Source organism: Caretta caretta, chromosome 10 (genome assembly GCF_965140235.1).
Source record: "Caretta caretta isolate rCarCar2 chromosome 10, rCarCar1.hap1, whole genome shotgun sequence".
In the NCBI taxonomy this organism is placed as follows: Eukaryota; Metazoa; Chordata; order Testudines; family Cheloniidae; genus Caretta; species Caretta caretta.
In genome coordinates this window covers 7,087,542-7,106,419 of record NC_134215.1, presented here as the reverse complement: position 1 = coordinate 7,106,419, position 18,878 = coordinate 7,087,542, and the positions used below count along the sequence as shown (strand labels likewise).

Genomic DNA, 18,878 nt, shown 5'->3' with positions numbered 1-18,878 from the left:
GAGACACTGGATCTGATTGCTGTATGGGGAGAAGAATCTGTGCAGGCCAAACTCCGATCAAAAAGAGGAAATGCTAATATATATAGTGGAGTCGCATCATACGTGGATTTAACTTATGCGAATTCAACTATACGAGCTCGGCAAAAAAAAAGAAAAATAACAATAACTTGCGGCAGTGGAGTACTGTACAGGAGTCGATGGGAGAGCGCTCAGGGGTCGATTTATCGTGTCTAGTCTAGACGCGATAAATCGACCCCTGCTGGATCAATTGCTGCCCGCCGATCCAGTAAGCATCTTGTAGCTCTGAGTGTGATTCTAGTGTTTAAAGATACTTATTTTTCATACAACATGGGCCCCCAAACGCAAGCCAACTACTTCACTGTTTCTTCGGTTGAGCACCGGATGATCTGTTCCAATGCTGGAGGAAAAACTGGCTGTGTTGGATTTACTAAGAGTCGGTATGTTGGTCTCCAACGTGGCACATAAATATGGCTATAACAAATCTAGCATCCGTGCCATCAAGATTTGAGAGAGAGAAATTCGTCAAGCCGTGGCGCCAAGTGCTCCAATAACTGCTGAAAGAAAAGGAGTACTTGTGGCACCTTAGAGACTAACCAATTTATTTGAGCATGAGCTTTCGTGAGCTACAGCTCACTTCATCCACAGTATGCATCCGATGAAGTGAGCTGTAGCTCACGAAAGCTCATGCTCAAATAAATTGGTTAGTCTCTAAGGTGCCACAAGTACTCCTTTTCTTTTTGCGAATACAGACTAACACGGCTGTTACTCTGAAACCTGTCAATAACTGCTAAGGTGATGAGCCAGGTGCGTGATAAGACTTTAGTGAAGACTGAAAAGGCATTAAACTTATGGCTGGAAGACATGAACTGTAAACGTGCGCCTATCGATGGCAACACGTTGCGAGAAAAGGCTCTCGGCCTCTACGTGCTGTTCAAACCTCCCACCAAAGAGGGACAGCCTTCTGATGAGAAGGAATTCAAAGCCAGCCAAGGTTGGCTTAACAGTTTTAGGAACCACTTCAACCTCAAAAACGTGCAGACTACTGGTGAAGCTGCATCTGCCAATGAAGAGGCAGCAAAAGCCTACCCCGAACAATTAAAGAAAATCATAGAAGAAAAGGGCTATCTTCCGGAAAAAGTTTTTAATGCCGATGAGATTGGGCTCTCTGGTAAAAAATGCCCAACTGCACTTACACTTCGAAATCAGAAACACAAGCCCCTGGCTTCAAAGCAGCTAGGGACCGTGTGACTGTGTTGTTTTGTGGCAATGTGGCTGGGCATTTAATAAAGCCAGGCTTGCTCTACAGGGCTGCAAATCCCTGTGCCCTAAAAGGCAAGAACAAAAATCTCTTGCCTGTGTTATGGCAATCAAATAAAAAGGCTTGGGTGAGAGCAGCATTATTTCTGGATTTGTTCCACAAGTGTTTTATTCTGGAGGTCAAGTGGTACCTCGAAGAGAAAGGACTTGACTTTAAAGTGTTGCTGATCATAGACAATGCTCCTGGCCATTCTGAGGCACTCCGGTTTGTGCATAACGACGTTGAAGTTGTCTTTCTCCCTTTTTTATTCTTTCATTCTTCCGTCTCTCTCTCTTTTTGACTATATGTGATTTTCGCCTTACATGCTGACTTTAGAACCTAACCCCCGCATAAGATGTGACTCCACTGTATGCCAAACTTGCACACGGCATGGTGGAGAGAGGCTACAATAGGGACACACGGCAGTGCTGCGTGAAAGTTAAGGAGCTCAGGCAAGCCTACCAAAAGACAAAGGAGGCAAACGGTCGCTCCGGGTCGGAGCCCCATACATGCTGCTTCTATCATCAGCTGCATGGTATTCTGGGGGGGACCCTACTACTACCCCACCACTGTCTGTGGACATCTGCAAGGGGGATTCTCACGCAACAGGGAGGAGGATTTTGTGGATGAGGAAGAGGAGGAGAATGTGCAGCAGGCAAGCAGTGAATCCGTTTTCCCTGGCAGCCAGGACCTTTTCATCACCCTGGAGCCAATACCCTCCCAAGGCGGGATCCCTGACCATGAAGCCGGAGAAGGCAGCTCTGGTGAGTGCACATTTGTAACTACAGTACGGTGTTTAAAAGCAATAGTGTTTAATGTTTGATTTGCCCTGAAGAATTGGGATGCATTTGCAGCCAGTACAGTTACTGGAAAAGTCTGTTAACGTGTCTGGGATGGAGTGGGAATCCTCCAGGGATATCTCCATGAAGCTCTCCTGGAGGTACTCTGAAAGCCTTTGCAGAAGGGTTCTGGGGAGGGCTGCCTTATTTCGTTCTCCATGGTAGGACACTTTACCATGCCAAGCCAGTAGCAAGTAGTATGGAATCATTGCAGCACAAAGCATGGCAGCGAATGGTTCTGGGTTTTGGTCGCATTCAAGCAATGTTTGGTCTTTCTTTCTGTGTTAGCCTCAGGGGAGTGAGATCATTCATGGTCACCTGGTTGAAATAGGAGAATTTTTGTAAGGGAACAGTAAAAGGACTCCATTCATGCTGGGTTGTTTGCCCTTGGCTAAAAGGGATCATCCCGGAGAATAGCCACGCGGCGGGGTGGGGGGAGGAGTGAGGGGATCATCCCGGAGAATAGCCACGCGGCGGGGTGGGGGGAGGTGTGTGCTGCACATCCACCCAAAAACCGCAGCCCCTTCTTTTAAATATGAAACCCAGCCGGCATTGCTTGCTATGGGAAAGGATGGCGCTGCAGTTTGAAACCATTCCCACATGTTATGAAGGCATAAGAAGCCAACCCCATGTACCAAAAGGCTTACCATGGCTGCCTGGAAGCCGAATTCTGATGCCCAGCCGTTTGTGATGTGTCACCATACTGGCAGGCGCTCGATATAAAAGGCAAAATGCGATCTTGTACCTAAAGCGCATGTGCTGTCTGCTGCCAATTGCTTGATTCACTATGGAAGAGTCTCCCTTTTGTTCTCAGAAATGTATCATCGTAAATTTTACTCTCCCTTTTTATCTCCCCCCCAGGTGCAAATATTTCTATGCTCCCCCTATCATCTCCGTCCCTGAGGTTATCGCAGATTAGAAGGTGAAAAAAACGCACTTGCAATGACATGTTTTCTGAGCTCATACAGTCCTCCCGCAGTGATAGGGCACAGCTTAATGCATGGAAGCATTCAGTGGCAGAGGCCAGGAAAGCATTAAGTGAGCGCGAAGAGCAGAGGCAGGAAGCGATGCTGAGGCTAATGGGGGAGCAAATGGACATGATGAAGTGTCTGTTGGAGCTGCAGGAAAGGCAAAAAGAGCACAGACCCTGCTGCATCCATTGTATAACCGCCTGCTCTCCTCCCGAAGTTCTATATCCTCCTCACCCAGACGCCTAAGAACGCGCGGCGTGGGGGGAGAGGCTCCGGGCACCCAGCCACTCTACTCCAGAGGATGGCCCAAGCAACAGAAGGCTGTCATTCAGACAGTTTGCTTAGTGTAGCCACACTTCAAATCAAATGTGGCCTTGTCCTTCCCTCCTCCCGCACGTCACCCCACCTGGGTTACCTTGTCAGTTATCTCACTCTTTTTTTTTTTTAATTAATAAAGAAAGAATGCATGGTATCAAAACAATAGTTACTTTATTTCCTTTGCCAGGTGCGATCGAAGAGGGGGAGGGTGGTTGGCTTACAGGGAATTAAAATCAACAAAGGGGGCGGGTTTGCAGCAAGGAGAAACACACACAACTGTCATGCTGTAGCCTGGCCAGTCATGAAACTGGTTTTCAAAGCCTTTCTGATACACAGCGTGCCTAGCTGTGCTCTTCTAATCGCCCTGGTGTCTGGCTGCTCAAAATCGGCCGTCAGGCAATTTGTCTCAACCTCCCACCCCACCATAAACGTCTCCTCCTTACTCTCACAGATATTATGGAACACACAGCAAGCAGCAGTAACAATGGGAATGTTGGTTGCGCTGAGGTCTAACCTAGTCCGCAAACAGCGCCAGCGAGCTTGTAAATATCCAAAGGTACATTCTATCACCATTCTGCATTTGCTTAGCCTACAGTTGAACTGCTCCTTACTACAGTCCAGGCTGTGTACGGCTTCATGAACCATGGGAGCAAGGACTAGGCTGGGTCCCCAAGGATAACTATTGATATTTCAACATTCCCTATGGTAATTTTCTGGTCTGGGAAGTAAGTCCTTTTTGCAACTGCTCGAAGAGCCCAGAGTTACTAAAGATGCGAGCGTCATGCACCTTTCCTGGCCATCCCACGTTGATGTTGGTGAAACGTCCCTTGTGATCCACCAGTGCTTGCAGCACCATTGAGAAGTACCCCTTGCGGGTTACGTACTGGTTGGCAAGGTGGTCTGGTGCCAAGATAGGAATATGTGTTCCGTCTGTCGCCCCACCACAGTTAGGGAATCCCATTGCAGCAAAGCCATCCAGTATGACCTGCACATTTCCCAGAGTCACTACCCTTGATAACAGAATGTCAGTGATTGCATTGGCTACTTGGATCACAGCAGTCCCCACAGTAGACTTGCCCACTCCAAATTGATTCCCGACTGACTGGTAGCAGTCAGGCGTTGCAAGCTTCCACAGGGCTATCGCCCCTCGCTTCTCAGCTGTCAGGGCAGCTCTCATCTTGGTATTCCTGCACTTTGGGGTGGGGGAAAGCAACTCACAAAGTTCAAAGAAAGTGTCCTTATGTATGCAAAAGTTTCGCAGCCACTGTGAATCATCCATACCCGCAACACTATGCGGTCTCACCAGTCTGTGCTTGGTTGCCGGGCCCAGAATCGGCTTTCCACTGTATCAACCAGCCCCACTGCTGGCATGATGTCCCAATTTCCACAGCCTGTGCTTTCAGGAACGTCCGTGTCCATGTCCTCATCACAATCGTCCTTGTGCTGGTGGCTCTTAGCCCGGTTCTGCACATAATCCAGGATAATGCGCGAGGTGTTTACAATGCTCACAACAGTAACGGTGAACTGAGCGGTCTCCATGCTTGCCATGGTATGGTGTCTGCATGGGTAACCCAGGAAAAAAGGCGCAAAACAAGGGCGGGAGGAAGGGAGGGGCGACTGATGACATGTACCCAAAACCACCCTTAACAGTGTTTTTGCCCCATCGGGCGTTGGGAGCTTAACCCAGAATTCCAATGGGCAGCAGAGACTGCAGGAACTGTGGGATAGCTTCCCACAGTGCACCGCTCCGTAAGTCGATGCTAGCCACAGTATTGAGGACGCACTCCGCCGACTTAATGCACTTAGTGGGGACATACACAATCAACTGTAGAAAATAGATTTCTAAAAATTGACTTCTGTAAAATCGGCCTAATTTCGTAATGTAGATATACCCAAAGGTGCCATGAGGCCTCGTTGTTTTTGCTGATACGGACTAACACGGCTACCACTCTGAAACCTGTCCTTTGTTTGAGTTATGCTGCTGGTATTGATATGTTCAGTTCTTTGAGTAAGTTGAAAGTATTGGAGTATTTATATATTAAAAAAGCAAGTTGCTGAGTTTTTAGCACTTTGTTAATTAAGATGGTACTTATTTTATGTCTACAATGGTGGCTGCTGTTCAGCATGATGCTGTCACTTAAGTGTTCTATTACCTTGTGGCATGAAAATGTGATATTACAAACTGGAATAAAGAGTATGGAGAAACTCTGATGTGATTCATTGATTTTGTGTGTGTGTGTGTGTATGCCTTTATTGAATAAAAGTGTCTAAATTGTCTCTTGATGTTTGTTTTCTCTGTGGTGTTTCCATAGGAGCAATTCTAGCGTCGAAGAATGACAGCAGCTACGTGACCAAGTGGATGCATTGTACAAGAGGGCATTAGTTACATCTGCCAACTTTATTGGACTCTTCCTTAAGTTCAACCCTTATTTGTAAGTTTATAATTTATTGCAAAATAAGCAAACATATACAGTGCATGTGTAGTATATACATATAGAGGCTGTTGTAGTGGATTTAGCACAGAACTGGGAACTCCATTCTAATAACAGTCCTATCATCAATTTGATGGTATAATCTTGGAAAAATCACTTAATTTTTGTTTTTTCTCCCAGCTGGTGAATGACAATGGCAGAAAGTTAATTAGACAAGCAGATAAAAATGGTAGGCTAACGATCTGCCCTGTCAGCTGTAAACTGAGGAAGATTAAAAATTTTGTAGAATTTGTGATATGATCTGACGGGAGTTTGAAGAAACCATTCTTGGTGCCTTTCTGCTAGATGCTACCATGAGTGCTGAGGACAAGACGAGGTAGAGAAGACTGGCTCCACTCACACTCCTTGTGGTTTGTTGCTGGGTGCCCAGATCTTTAAAAAGAGTAATGCTTATGTAGCACAAAGGAGTGTTGTAAGGATTTCATCTCTGTAGTATTGTTCTTACTTTGTTTTTACTAAACAATTCTGTATGAGGATCCAGGAGGATGAATTAGTCTGCAGCCCATATCCAAAGGAAACTTGTTTCTAAAGTAAATATTGTAATGCTTAATATGTCTTTTATTTTTTTGCAGTATTTTAGAAGTGGAAAAACAAAGTAGGTTTTGATGTTTTGTGTGGCATCAACTGAAATAGGAGCCATCATGAATATAACAAAGGGTGGGCTGGTGCTGTTTTCAGCTAATTCCAATTCATCATGCACGGAACTATCAAGGAGAATTGCTGAGTAAGTAATATCCAGTGGTTAGTCTGTGCTGCCATCACAGCAGTGTAGGACATTGGTCCAGGTGGGTTGGGAGTAGAGATCAGTCTTCAGCAGATAAGAATATTTTGTAAAGTTACTTAGTAAAACTGCTCCATTGTTTGGAAAAATAAAGTTACCTACAAGGTACACAGTCAGTACAATAAATCTTTGTTCCTAATCAACTAAACTTGCATCTCTGAAAATAAATATTATAGATGTCTGTTTTAAGCTATCATTTTAAAGAACTAATTAGGGAACTGTGCCCCAGGGCAGACTGTATTACATGTAATAAAGGCGTTAATCGTGACGCTCAGTATAGCAAGCTGGGAGAGGTTTGTTGTTGAATCACCTTGTCCTGGCATCCATAGCATTTAACAACTACATGTAGGGTAATATGGACCCTGACAAGCCTTTTTTCATTACTGTGGGACATGCAAATTAGAAAACACAATTTCCAGCGGTAGGTAGTCAGTGTCAGTACCTCACCTAAAACCTTTACAGTAGCTGAATTTTGAAAAGATACGGTGTAATTTATTCACTATGTAATTTATTCACCAAATAACAAAGAAAACATTTATGCTTGGCCTGTTCATTTGCAAACTGTGAAAGGCCACATTAATATTGTTTAGGAGACATAACTTACAAAGGTTTTTATTTGGATAGTGATAAATAATCCTTTATGTTAGAAAAATCCTTTGTTTTCTCATTCCATATGTACTATGGCTTTGTTAGTTATCAAGGCTTGTCTTTTCTGCTCAGTACAAATTTATTTAGATATTGAGGATTTTTAGTATAAAGTGCGCTAATAGCTTTGGTAGAGCTATTATGTCTTGAATAAATCTAGATCATACTTCATGACCATAGGTGTGCAAGATGCTTTTAGAAATATCAGACATGGCAGGTCACTTCCCTACAGTCTAAATTAGACGTGACCTAGGAAGAACAGACAAGAAGGGTGCTGAGGGAGGGCTGAGGTTACACAGTGTTTGGATGTGGGGATATTTGTGCATCATTCATGCAATTGGTTCCTTTTTAGTAATTGGCTTTTCTATGCTAATACAGACATATTAAACCATAGTTTAACCTTCAAAAGCTTATTAACTATAGCTTTGTCTGCTCTTGCCCCCATTTCATCTCTCATCCAGTCTCGATTGGAAATTTCCCTGGGAAAGGACCTATTTAAACTCAGTCTTGTAAAGCCTCATGCACATCTGTGACACCATGTAGATGATGATGAGAAACTTGTTGCATAATTTCATAATTTGGAATTATTTTAATGTTCTTGTTCATTTTTTTTTAACATTGTTTTTATTTGTGGACAGGCTTAGATCGACCAGTAATGTAACTCTTGTAAAATGTAGAGTTGTGAGAAATCTCATAGTAAAACATTTGTCCTGTGATTTATGAAGTATAGATTTGTACAGTGTTATGAACATTGGGTTGGGCTTCTTCTTTATTCTGGTCTCCATTCCCTTGGGTGTAATGTACTGATTCTTGCTTTTCTCTTTCTTCAGACGGTTGGGAGTAGAGATGGGCAAAGTTCAGGTTTATCAGGAGCCAAACAGAGGTGAGCATTTAATGGTTAAATAAACCTCTCGTTCTGCCTCTGTGGGAGACAGTATATTACCTAACCCTCCTTAGAATTTATTTACAGAAAAGTGAAGCAGCACTTTCTAACGTTTGTGTTCTCTCATACACGTGAACTTTCACCTCTTGTCTTGCTGCCTTCTGAGGACTGTCACTCTTCCAGACCACCTGTTTATGTATGTGATCACTAGCATACATCTCTCTCTCACACACACTCTTGTATGTTATCTCTCTCCAATTAGTTTTTTTATATTGTTCCTTCATCCTCATTAAATGCTGGTATTGTCATGCAATATTATTGGTCAGAGGGTTCATGTATGTAGCCACCACCATCACCTTCCTTAGATACAAAAGGATACATTTTCAAGTCCTCATGTGGGAACTTACCACATGACTCATGTTATCATTAGTGGGAGTTGTGCACCTAATGCACACAAGTCTGTAAATTTGACCATGAATATTGTCTTCAATATGGCTATTCTCTTTCAGTTTGAAGATGGAGAAATTATTTATTTTTTAGATTTGTCTATAGTGTATGACGACCTCGTGGAGTAATTCCATGAAGTCCTGTTGTATGTTTCTTAAATCTTTGTATGTTTCTCTTCTTGGCAGAAACAAGGGTGCAGATTCAAGAGTCTGTGAGAGGAAAAGATGTCTTTATCATCCAAACAGTTTCAAAGTGAGTAACAACTAACACATATTCTAAAGAAACTAGAGTAGTTTCTGACATGGTTTATCTTTAAGAATTCTTTTGTCTTAGGTTTTCTTTTTTTGTACATATGAGAGATTCACAGATGGGCCAGTTGGTCTCTGTGATTTAAAAGGTGTGTATGTGGGACTTATAATCTGACCATTTACTTTGTTTATATTCAGATGAATCTGGATTTTGCTCTATGGGTTTCTGCATTCTTTTGCAATGTACACTCTGTTCCTTACTTTGTTCTCTTTAAAATCTTGTTGTGATCGACTACCCTGAGTGCAGCACCACTTAATGCTTTTAAAGTGGGAGCGCTCTCTTCAAAGCAAATGGCTCATGTGACTCATTAAGCAACATAATAATTGTATGTTCTCAAGAACATACAGAGCTCTACAATTCAAAGGCATACTTCTAGTTTCTGACAGCAGCAGAAATGATGGGGCTGGTTTGCCTGATCAGTCCTTCCATGTTAATATATACCACTAAATCTTTTTGTTTAGAGACAGGAGATAGGATGTTAGTTGCTAAATATTTAAAGCCTAGTGTTGGCCAAGGCCTATTTTTGGCCAAAATAATAGGAGAATGTATTGTGGGAATCTAAAACTGTTAGTCCTGTCCGTAGTGAAAATATATTCATTCAGTTTTTATTTTGTGGTGCAAAGATGTGGGAGACAAATTACAATGTAGGCCTTATTGCAGCAACATGTTGTGCTGATATGGTCCTGAAAATGTCTTTCTAAACAATGAGGTTGTTGAACAGGCAATGGGAGAAGAAATTATGAAGTATAGTCCTAGTGAGAAATTAAAATAGTATGTCAAGTGCAGTGGCCTCCCTAGGGTGCATATTTGGATTCCTTATAGGGATATTTCAATTGCCAGTTTTTCTTCAAGTCCCTTGAAGCAGATGTAGGTATCACACTGAATTCAGCTAAAGGATATTTATGCGTGGATACAGAACTAGAAACTTCTCATTCCAGGGATGTGAATACTACGATCATGGAACTCCTGATCATGGTGTATGCTTGTAAAACCTCCTGTGCCAAAAGCATTATTGGAGTGATTCCCTACTTCCCATACAGCAAGCAGTGCAAGATGAGGAAAAGGGGCTCCATTGTCTCTAAATTACTGGCTTCGATGATGTGCAAAGCTGGTAAGAATGCAGGATGTTGTGAAATAATCAGGGCATGGTGGGCTTCTGATGTCATATTTAACTTCTAGACAGCTGTGTGCATTAAACTGGGAACTTCAATAAGAAATAGCTGTAAAGATTTTTAGCAAGAGGAAATTTTAAACCCTAGAGAGGAAAATCCAGTGTAAAAGCAATACAAAGTGGTGAGTGAAACGCTGCATTAAAAACGAGCACGTCTTTGTAACATCCATTGCAGAGTCCATGCCAAGCTGAGTTGGTGAGATAAATCTGCTGGAATTCCTACTATCCTGGAAGGTGGGGTTCCTTTCCTGTGATACTGCTGCTGGGTCCCTTCTCTCCCTTCCTAACTCTCTTGGGCAGTTGTATTTCTGTCAATTTCTCTCTTGCCTCTCTGTTGGGTGATCCCACTTACACCTACTTTTAAGGTGGCATCTGAGAATGGAATAAACTCCCCTGGTTCCTCCAGGGCAATCACCTGCCTGCTTTTTCCCATGGCACCTGTCCTGGGAGCACGTGGATGGTTATAATGAACACTTCATAGATATGCTGTGTAATTGTGCAGTCTGGTCTTGTAGGTTTAATTAAATATTGATTCTCATTTCGTGGGAAGAAGTGTGGGAGTAATTAGAATTTGGGATTGGGAGTCAGGAGTTCTGAGTTGTAATCTTAGCACTGTCACAATCTTACTGTGTGACTGTAGGCAAATGACTGAGTCTCTGCCTTAATTTCTTGAAATGTGGAAAGAAGGTGGCACTTATCTCTGGTATGGGGGTGTTGAGAATTCTAGTTAATTTTTGTAAATTGCTCTGAGGACTTTGGTAAAAGGTACCATATAAATGCAAAGTACTCCTATTTATTTGATACCCCATAATCTTAATGGGAAATTTATTTCCGATGTATACTGCAATAAAAAACATAATATTATTTTGTTCTAGTGCAACAGAATATTCATGTTCTAAACAGCCTTTAGTGAAAACTACAGGAGGAGTAAATTTGGTATCTACAGACAATATTTAGGTTTGTCCTGCTTGTTTTTCATACAGTGGCTTTTAAATGTTACTCTCTTTTCAAAGGTCTAACTCACCTTATTACAATGGATTTACATCAGAAGGAAATACAGGGGTTCTTTAATATTCCAGTTGATAATTTGAGAGCGTCTCCATTCTTGCTTCAGTACATTCAAGAAGAGGTGAGCAAGGCCTACTAATGTGTATGAGAGTTTTCATTTCAATGTTGTATTTCAGGTTATCCCTACATTTGTTGGGTTTAGAACATCAGTAAAGATACTATCAAGTGAAATTTAGTAATTTTTTAAAAAGTCTGTTGAAGAGAGGTGGAATCTCATTTTTTTGAGAGTTTTAAAATGGTAGGTTTTTTGTTTTTTCTACTCTTGTCATCAACATTCTTCCCACTCTATAGACACCAAAATAAAAAGTTGGGAGTAGGGATCTTTAATTGTGAAAGTGTAAATGTACAGAGCATTGTGCAAATGTTAATTGAGGACATTTTAATAAAATTATAATAGATCAGATTCGAGGTCACCTAGGCAGCATTGTCTAATGGTGAGAACAGATGACCTGTAGTCAAGAGACCTTGATCTGCTACCTACTTAAGAGTGTGGGATCTTGGGAACCTGAACTTCTGTACCCCAGTTTCTCCACCTGTAAAATGATATTGCTCTCTTTTATAAAGTGCCAAGAGACTTGTGGATGTCAAATGCTGTTTTAGTAAAAAATATTTATTGTAACATCATGCTTCTGTCATTGGTTAATGCCCAGTGCTTTGGAAGAACATGAATGCTTCCCACCCTAAAACGGACACATGGCTACCTGTCAAATGGAGGGCACTCTTCAACCCAGGGGATTGTTTTATATAGGTATAGCTTTCGTCTGTACTAAAAACTCCATGATGCACTTTTGTTATGACGTTATTTTAAACTGGTGTGGGGAAGTTGGCAAATTTATGGCAGTGATTTTTTCTCAGCCAATAGTTAGCTGGTTATATATGTTTGGCATTAGAAAATTCTCTCTAGCTAAGATGGCAATAGTATAAAACTCATCTGCAGATTTTTGGAAGCTGGCAAACTCCTTAGGCAGGTGGATATTTAGAAGGGGTTTTTCTTATTTCACTTCCTTAATCTTTTCTCTGCTTCATAGAATGACTTACAGGAAAGTAAGCTAACTAAAAGGACCTTACATACTTAGTTTCCCAGGATTTGGGCAAACTTGGTGCCTTCTAGCCAATCCAGAGGCCTATGTTATATGTGTATCTCTTCATAAAATTGCCATGTAACGCTGATATGGAATAACTTAATACATCATCTGCATTTCATATTTACCAAATATGCTCTGGATGTCATGCATTTTGAATACTACAGCATGCTAAATGTTTGTTGGTATCTTTAATAGGATGTATTGACTAGTGTGAAATAAGTTCAACTTGCAAAGAATGGAGATTATTTACAAAGAACTTAAACCAAATTGAAAAGGAGTACTTGTGGCACCTTAGAGACTAACAAATTTATTTGAGCATAAGCTTTCATGAGCTACAGCTCACTTCATCGGATGCATGTAGCTCACAAAAGCTTATGCACAAATAAATTTGTTAGTCTCTAAGGTGCCACAAGTACTCCTTTTCTTTTTGCGAATACAGACTTACACAGCTGCTACTCTGAAACCTGTCATTAAACCAAATTGTAAAGGTTGAGAGCTGCTGGTGCCCATTCCATGATAATTTCCCACCCAGATCCTTTGAGAATCGAAGATGAAATTGGATTTTCTTCACCCCAAGATACCCATTAGTTGGATACTATGTGGCATAAAGCCTTCATGGGCTTCATGTTTGTGTATATGTCTGAGCATGCTTATTTAGTGAACACTTCATATCACCTTCACACACTGTACAGTGTGCACATTAGATGCTAGTGACTTATCATAATTCTCTGCCGCTAGGAGTTGCCAGTGCCCATATTTTAAGTTTTGAAGGGCATTGTTGAACAGTTCCAGGTTGTTGACTTTGCTTTTGCATGAACTAAGTAATGGAAATCACGTTTGGAGATTTGGCAGTTAAAAGTGAGACAGTCCTGTTTGAACAGAAATAAAGCCTTCAATATGTTAAATGGCATGCCCTACCTTGTCCGTATCTTGCACTGTATGCCTCTTTCATATGGCCTATCTAATTTTACATGGTCTTTAAAGGAGCACAATTACATGGGGGGGGAAAGGGAAACTTCAGCACTTTTTTTTCCTGGTCATATTTCTTGTATTATAAGCAGGGCTAGTAGTCTCATTTATTTTAATGTTGCCTGACGCTTCCCGTTGTCAGACCCTGCCTTCTGTTGCTTAGAACTTTGCCAAACTTAACTGTTTGGGTTAACATTTTCAATGCTGGGTGTCTGCCTCAAGCTGAATAATTTGGAAGTTTTTAGCCAAAATGGATCATTGTTTCAGAAACAAGGCTAGGGAAAAATACATTGTTTTGCCCATATTAAAACCTTGATACCTTTTATCTAGCACCCCATGCTTTGGAGCAGGAATTTGACATGTGGCAAGGGATGGCCTTGGTGTCAGGGATGTGCCTTTTGCTGTGCCATGAAAATCCACCCAAATTTGGCCAAGTTGTAATGTAAGCCTTTGAAAAATCAATTTAAATATATTTAGTAGAGGCTTCTTGGATTTTAGCCGCTAAATTCCACAAAAATTCTGCTTGCACTGGGCACAGAATCATAGGACTGGAAGGCACCTTGAGAGATCATCTAGTCCAGTCCCTTGCACTAATGGCAGGACTAAGTATTATCTAGACCAGTGTTTCCCAAATTTGGAACGCTGCTTGTTCAGGGAAAGCCCCTGGTGGGCCGGGCCGGTTTGTTTACCTGCCTCATCCACAGGTTCAGCTGATCGCGGCTCCCACTGGCCGTGGTTTGCCGCTGCAGGCCAGTGGGGGCTGCGGGAAGCGGGCGCGGGCTGAGGGACGTACCGGCAGGTACTTGTGATCCACAATGAACTCCAGATCCCTTTCCACAGTACTCCTTTCTAGACAGTCATTTTGTATGAGTGCAGCTGATTGTTCATTCTTAAGTGGAGTACTTTGCAGTGGAGTCCTTACTGAATTTCATCTTATTGACTTCAGACCATTTCTCTAGTTTGTCCAGATCATTTTGAATTTTACTCCTGTCCTCCAAAGCACTTGCAACCCCTCCCAGCTTATTATCATCCACAGACTTTATAAGGGTACTCTCTATGCCATTATCTAAATCATTGATGAAGATATTGAACAGAACCGGACCCAGAACTGATCCCTGTGAGACCCCACTCATCGTGTCCTTCCAGCATGACTGTGAACCACTGATAACTACTCTCTGGGAATGGTTTTCCAACCAGTTTTGTGCCCACCTTATAGTAGTTCTATCTAGGTTGCATTTCTGTAGTTTATTTACGAGAAGGTCGTGCGAGACGGTATCAAAAGCTTTACTAAAGTCAAGATATACCATGTCTACGCTTCCCACCCATCCACATGTTCTAGCTTGGGGCTGAGGAGGACTTTCCTTGCAAAGGTGTCTGGGCACCTGAACTGTGGGGCAGGGAGCCTCTGTGCTCTCAATGACTGGGGGGGGAACCAGGACTGGCTGGGGAAAGATACTGGAACAAGGAGCCATGGGTGGGGGTAAGAATACTGAGATTGGACAAGGAGCCTGAGGAGGGAGCCCGTGGGGATGGAGAACAGGGATATGGGGAGAGGGGGAAGAAAGAGACCGCAAATGGGCGGAACTGGAACTGGCTAAGTGTGGAGAGTGGAACTCGCATGAGAAGCCAAGGGTGGGAAGAGACCAGACTGGGGCAAGTTAGAGTAGTCATGCTTGGGAGAAGTGAACAGAAGAATTTGTGCCCACTAGATCACGCTCCCCTCCAGAACCTGAAATAGATTCCTGAGTCTCACCATTCCTCTGTTGTCAGCAAATAACTGTGAAACCCTCTCGTTAAGATTCCCATCCCCCTTTAGTGCTGGTCCACTATGATGACAACCTACTACTGCTATCAGTTATTTTGTTTGATCAAGTGGTAGTGGTCTGCGCACCCCTGCTGATGATCCATATGGGTGTCGGTATGATGCCACATGATGGAATTTGAGGTTTTTTTCAGTTTGTTTTTAAAAATGTAGGAAATTACACACAGAAAACAACATTAAAAGAACATTTTTAAGGTTGTAAAATCTAGGCATTCAAAGCTAGTGTTATTTGCTTAAACTTGAAGTATTTGATACTTCAGATATTTTTTAAAATTCTTAAAATTATATGTGGCATTTAATGAGCTTAAATTTCCATAAAAGATATGACATAGTTGATCTCTGTTGTTTGCTACAGATCCCAGATTACAGGAATGCTGTGATTGTGGCCAAATCGCCTGCATCTGCAAAGAGGTGAGTAAGATCTACTCTCTTTGATTGGAGCAAGGAATATGTAACTAACGCAGTTCCTGATTTTAGCATTAAATTCAGGGCACTGGCATATGAAATGAGAGACTCAAAATGAAGGACTCAGATAACCAATTTATTTATACATGAAACTTTCCATATTGTTTCAGTAGTCAGTATTGCCGATACTAATAATTTACAGCACTGTGCAGTTAACATTGGATCCATGTGGGCATAGACTACTTGGAAAATCATTGTGGCCTTAATGACTCATTTTCAGTGAAGCTTTATTTAAAATATTTGAAATTTTACCAATGTGTGTGTATGTGTGGAGCTGTATGTGTATGTATGAATATATAGAAACTGTTTCTATATGTTTATTACATCTGAATCTCTGTTCTAATGTGGGACTTGAAGTCAACGTGAGGGGGATAAATAGAAGCATAGTAGTATAAATAAAGGAACACTGTCAAGGTTGGCAGGCTAAAAACATCGCTTCTCCATCTTCTGCCAAATCTGTAGAATGAAATATTTTTCTGATTACTAAAGTATGGACAAAAATAACTGATCCACTACCTAACGCACAGTGCTGTTTCTCAGACATTCTGTTTTCTTCTTCTTTTTTTAAATATTGCAAGCAGTCAGTTGAATGTTCGTGAAATTATCTCAGTACCTTTGTTGTAATATTTAAGATATGGCCTTCAGCTTCTTCCAGTTTTATTATAACTTCATTGCTGTTTTAGAGGGTCTTTTAAAAATTTAAAGCATGAAAAAGTGAATCCAACAACGGAAGAACAAAGAGTGTTTAGCATTCTAAAAATATGTTAGGAATATTTATTACATTTAAATATGTATTTATATTTAAATATCCATTGTTTAAAATTTCAACTGTGGACGAAGAACAATGGCAAGGCAAATATGACAACTTTGGTCCAAAATGGTTGCTTAATGTGATCATGATTTAGAAAGTGACTGGCCAAATCCTAAATATAGAGAGTTTATTCTCTAGTCTGGCTGAAGTGTGCAGGGTCCAGGGCAAGCTTTCTCTTCTCACTGAGATTAGTATTTTATCACGTTAACATGCTTGTTAAGTAATCATCCTTGATTTCTGGTTTTGTTTATTTATGGCTATCTATCCCTCTGCTCTCTGATGGAATTTCACTCCTTTAAGCAGCTGATAAGGAGTTGGATGATAGTGTAAGAATTAAGGGTGGCTTTTTTGCAGTCACAACTGATTACTTATGGAAGTGTTACCAAGACTTTTATATCAGGTATTATGACTTTGTTAGTAGGAAAGGTTTGTTTTGTAATAAATCAGAACAGTTTCTAACTGGTAGCAGAGTACTAGGAAAAACTCTTTCATGTTTTTTATCTAACAGTATTCTTCATATGAACTAAATATTCCACTACTTGTATTCAATACCTCTTTAATCTGCCTTCCATGTGACTGATGCTATATAAGCGGGTGCACTTTATTTTTTTAAAATAGAAGTTGTTTATAAATAATCATTCTGGCCCCCAGTTGCATCCCTGTCTTGTAATTCAACTTCTGAATTTTACTGTTTTTCATATAAGCTCTTAGCTGCATACTCTTGTTGACAATAATATTAGCAGGATCTTTTTTATTGAATGTTAGAGTGTCTTTATTGTTCTGGGAATACCTCCTTATTGCCTGTAGTGAATCATACATAAAGGCCCATGAGCACAGTGAAATATTAATTCTGTTTCTGGCATCAATTTGATGTCTTAATTATCTGAATTGTAAGTATGCATCTAAATCTGTGAAGCTATAACAGTGCAATTGGATAAAAGATTATTTTTCTGTCCTGAAGACAGTCTAGTCTTTGGCCTTCCATTCCAGAACTGCTTGCATTTTGGTGATGAGTAAAGTGATCCCTTAGTGTTTCATGTGGCTTAATCATGCCTGTTAGTCACAGGTTTGTGTTGGAGGCTGGGCAGAGCTGCCTTTCTGTTATGGTTGCTCCTGTAGCCATTGTGCATCAAGGAAGCACAAGGTCTTTCAGAGCTTTTGGGCATGCAGGTGTAGAGTATATCAGCTATACTCCTTAAGGAGATACATGATGCCTATTTTCTCTTGAACTGGCTGGCTCCAGTGTCTGGTGTTGAGGAAAGGTGGGAGGTCTGCCTTTTTGTTTCTCTTGAGGCAACTAGTTCCTGCGTGGGTGTCTGCATCCTCTTCCCCCGTTCCCTAGATATATTATTGGGACATATTTATACATACCTTCCAAAATGCAAATATAAGTCCTTGCATTTGCTCATGCATGTCAGTTAGTTGTGCACGCAAATAGAGAACCTAAATCCACAATTCACAGGTTTGCACAGGAAAATATGAGGGGTTGCATGTACTCCTGTTTCTGTATGTGCATCTGTGGCTGAAAATTTGGCCTAATTAGTATGGCCTAGAAAATATTGAAGGCAACTGTTAGTCAAAATGTTGGTTCCTACAACTGTTTCTTAAGTAGTCATTTGTAAATCTGAGAGAGCTGAAGTGTTCTGTAAGAAAATAAATTGTTTGGGCAGGGGAGATAAATTCTTGACAAAAAATAACCAAGGAAGACAAATGTCAGCTTCAAACAGTTTTTCTTTTGAATGCCTATCTTTGACAGGAGATGGCTTAGTCTCTTTTCATTCAGAATGTTTGTTCAGTTTCTGGTCTCATTGCACAAGTCAGGTAAAAGTCATTTTGCATACAGCCTGAGCTTTATTCAGTTTAGTGTGGTGTCCTGATTTTGCCAGTTAGACTTTGTAAAACTCTTGTTTGTTGAATTGGAATTTTTAATTAAAAAAGCAGGTGGTTGGAATAAAATCATATGCTGTATTTAAATATTTCTTTAAAAAAATCCTTATTAACTCCAAAGATTGTAAGTGAAAGACTCTTAAATCTAACCTAGCTTGCCAGTGATGCTCTTTCCTTATTTATTGCACTTCACTTGGCTTGTACGATGAAACTGGACTTGTCAGTTCTAGTTTTTCACTTGCTATCCTCCTCCACTCAGCATTTGAGATGCTAATACTGCAGGAAAAATTATATTTCCCTTCTTTTCTTCCCCTGTGCAATCAAACAGTTCACTGATATTTTAAAATTTAATTGAAAACTTTATTTTTAACACATCTAAATTTGTACCCTAAACTCCTTGATATTGACCCTTTACGTAATTCAAGATTGCAATTGAAGAAATGGTGTATGGTAAGGGATTTTTTTCGTTTTGGAAGTTTACTAAAACTCTGGTTTTGACTTGCAACCAGTGATCCGGCAATAGGTTAAATAGCTGATTACTTGAGTTTTGTTATTCCTGTAGGATATCCACAGTTGCAAACCAGACTGTCTAGGTTA

General features: G+C 41.0%; 1 protein-coding gene across 2 annotated transcripts in view; it reads left to right on the top strand.

The window, feature by feature from the left end:
* Positions 1-18,878, top strand: part of PRPSAP2 (phosphoribosyl pyrophosphate synthetase associated protein 2) — a 38,085-nt gene that overhangs the window by 2,992 nt on the left and 16,215 nt on the right. The window contains exons 2-9 of one of the 2 annotated variants that reach the window (XM_048867893.2): positions 3,898-4,002; positions 5,759-5,878; positions 6,511-6,662; positions 8,195-8,247; positions 8,880-8,946; positions 9,942-10,114; positions 11,188-11,303; positions 15,474-15,529. In XM_048867893.2, coding sequence (XP_048723850.1) covers positions 6,544-6,662; positions 8,195-8,247; positions 8,880-8,946; positions 9,942-10,114; positions 11,188-11,303; positions 15,474-15,529 — 584 coding nt within the window. In that variant the 5' untranslated portion in view covers positions 3,898-4,002; positions 5,759-5,878; positions 6,511-6,543. The remainder of the gene's footprint in view (positions 1-3,897; positions 4,003-5,758; positions 5,879-6,510; positions 6,663-8,194; positions 8,248-8,879; positions 8,947-9,941; positions 10,115-11,187; positions 11,304-15,473; positions 15,530-18,878) is intronic. The other variant, XM_048867892.2, reaches the window with a different exon arrangement.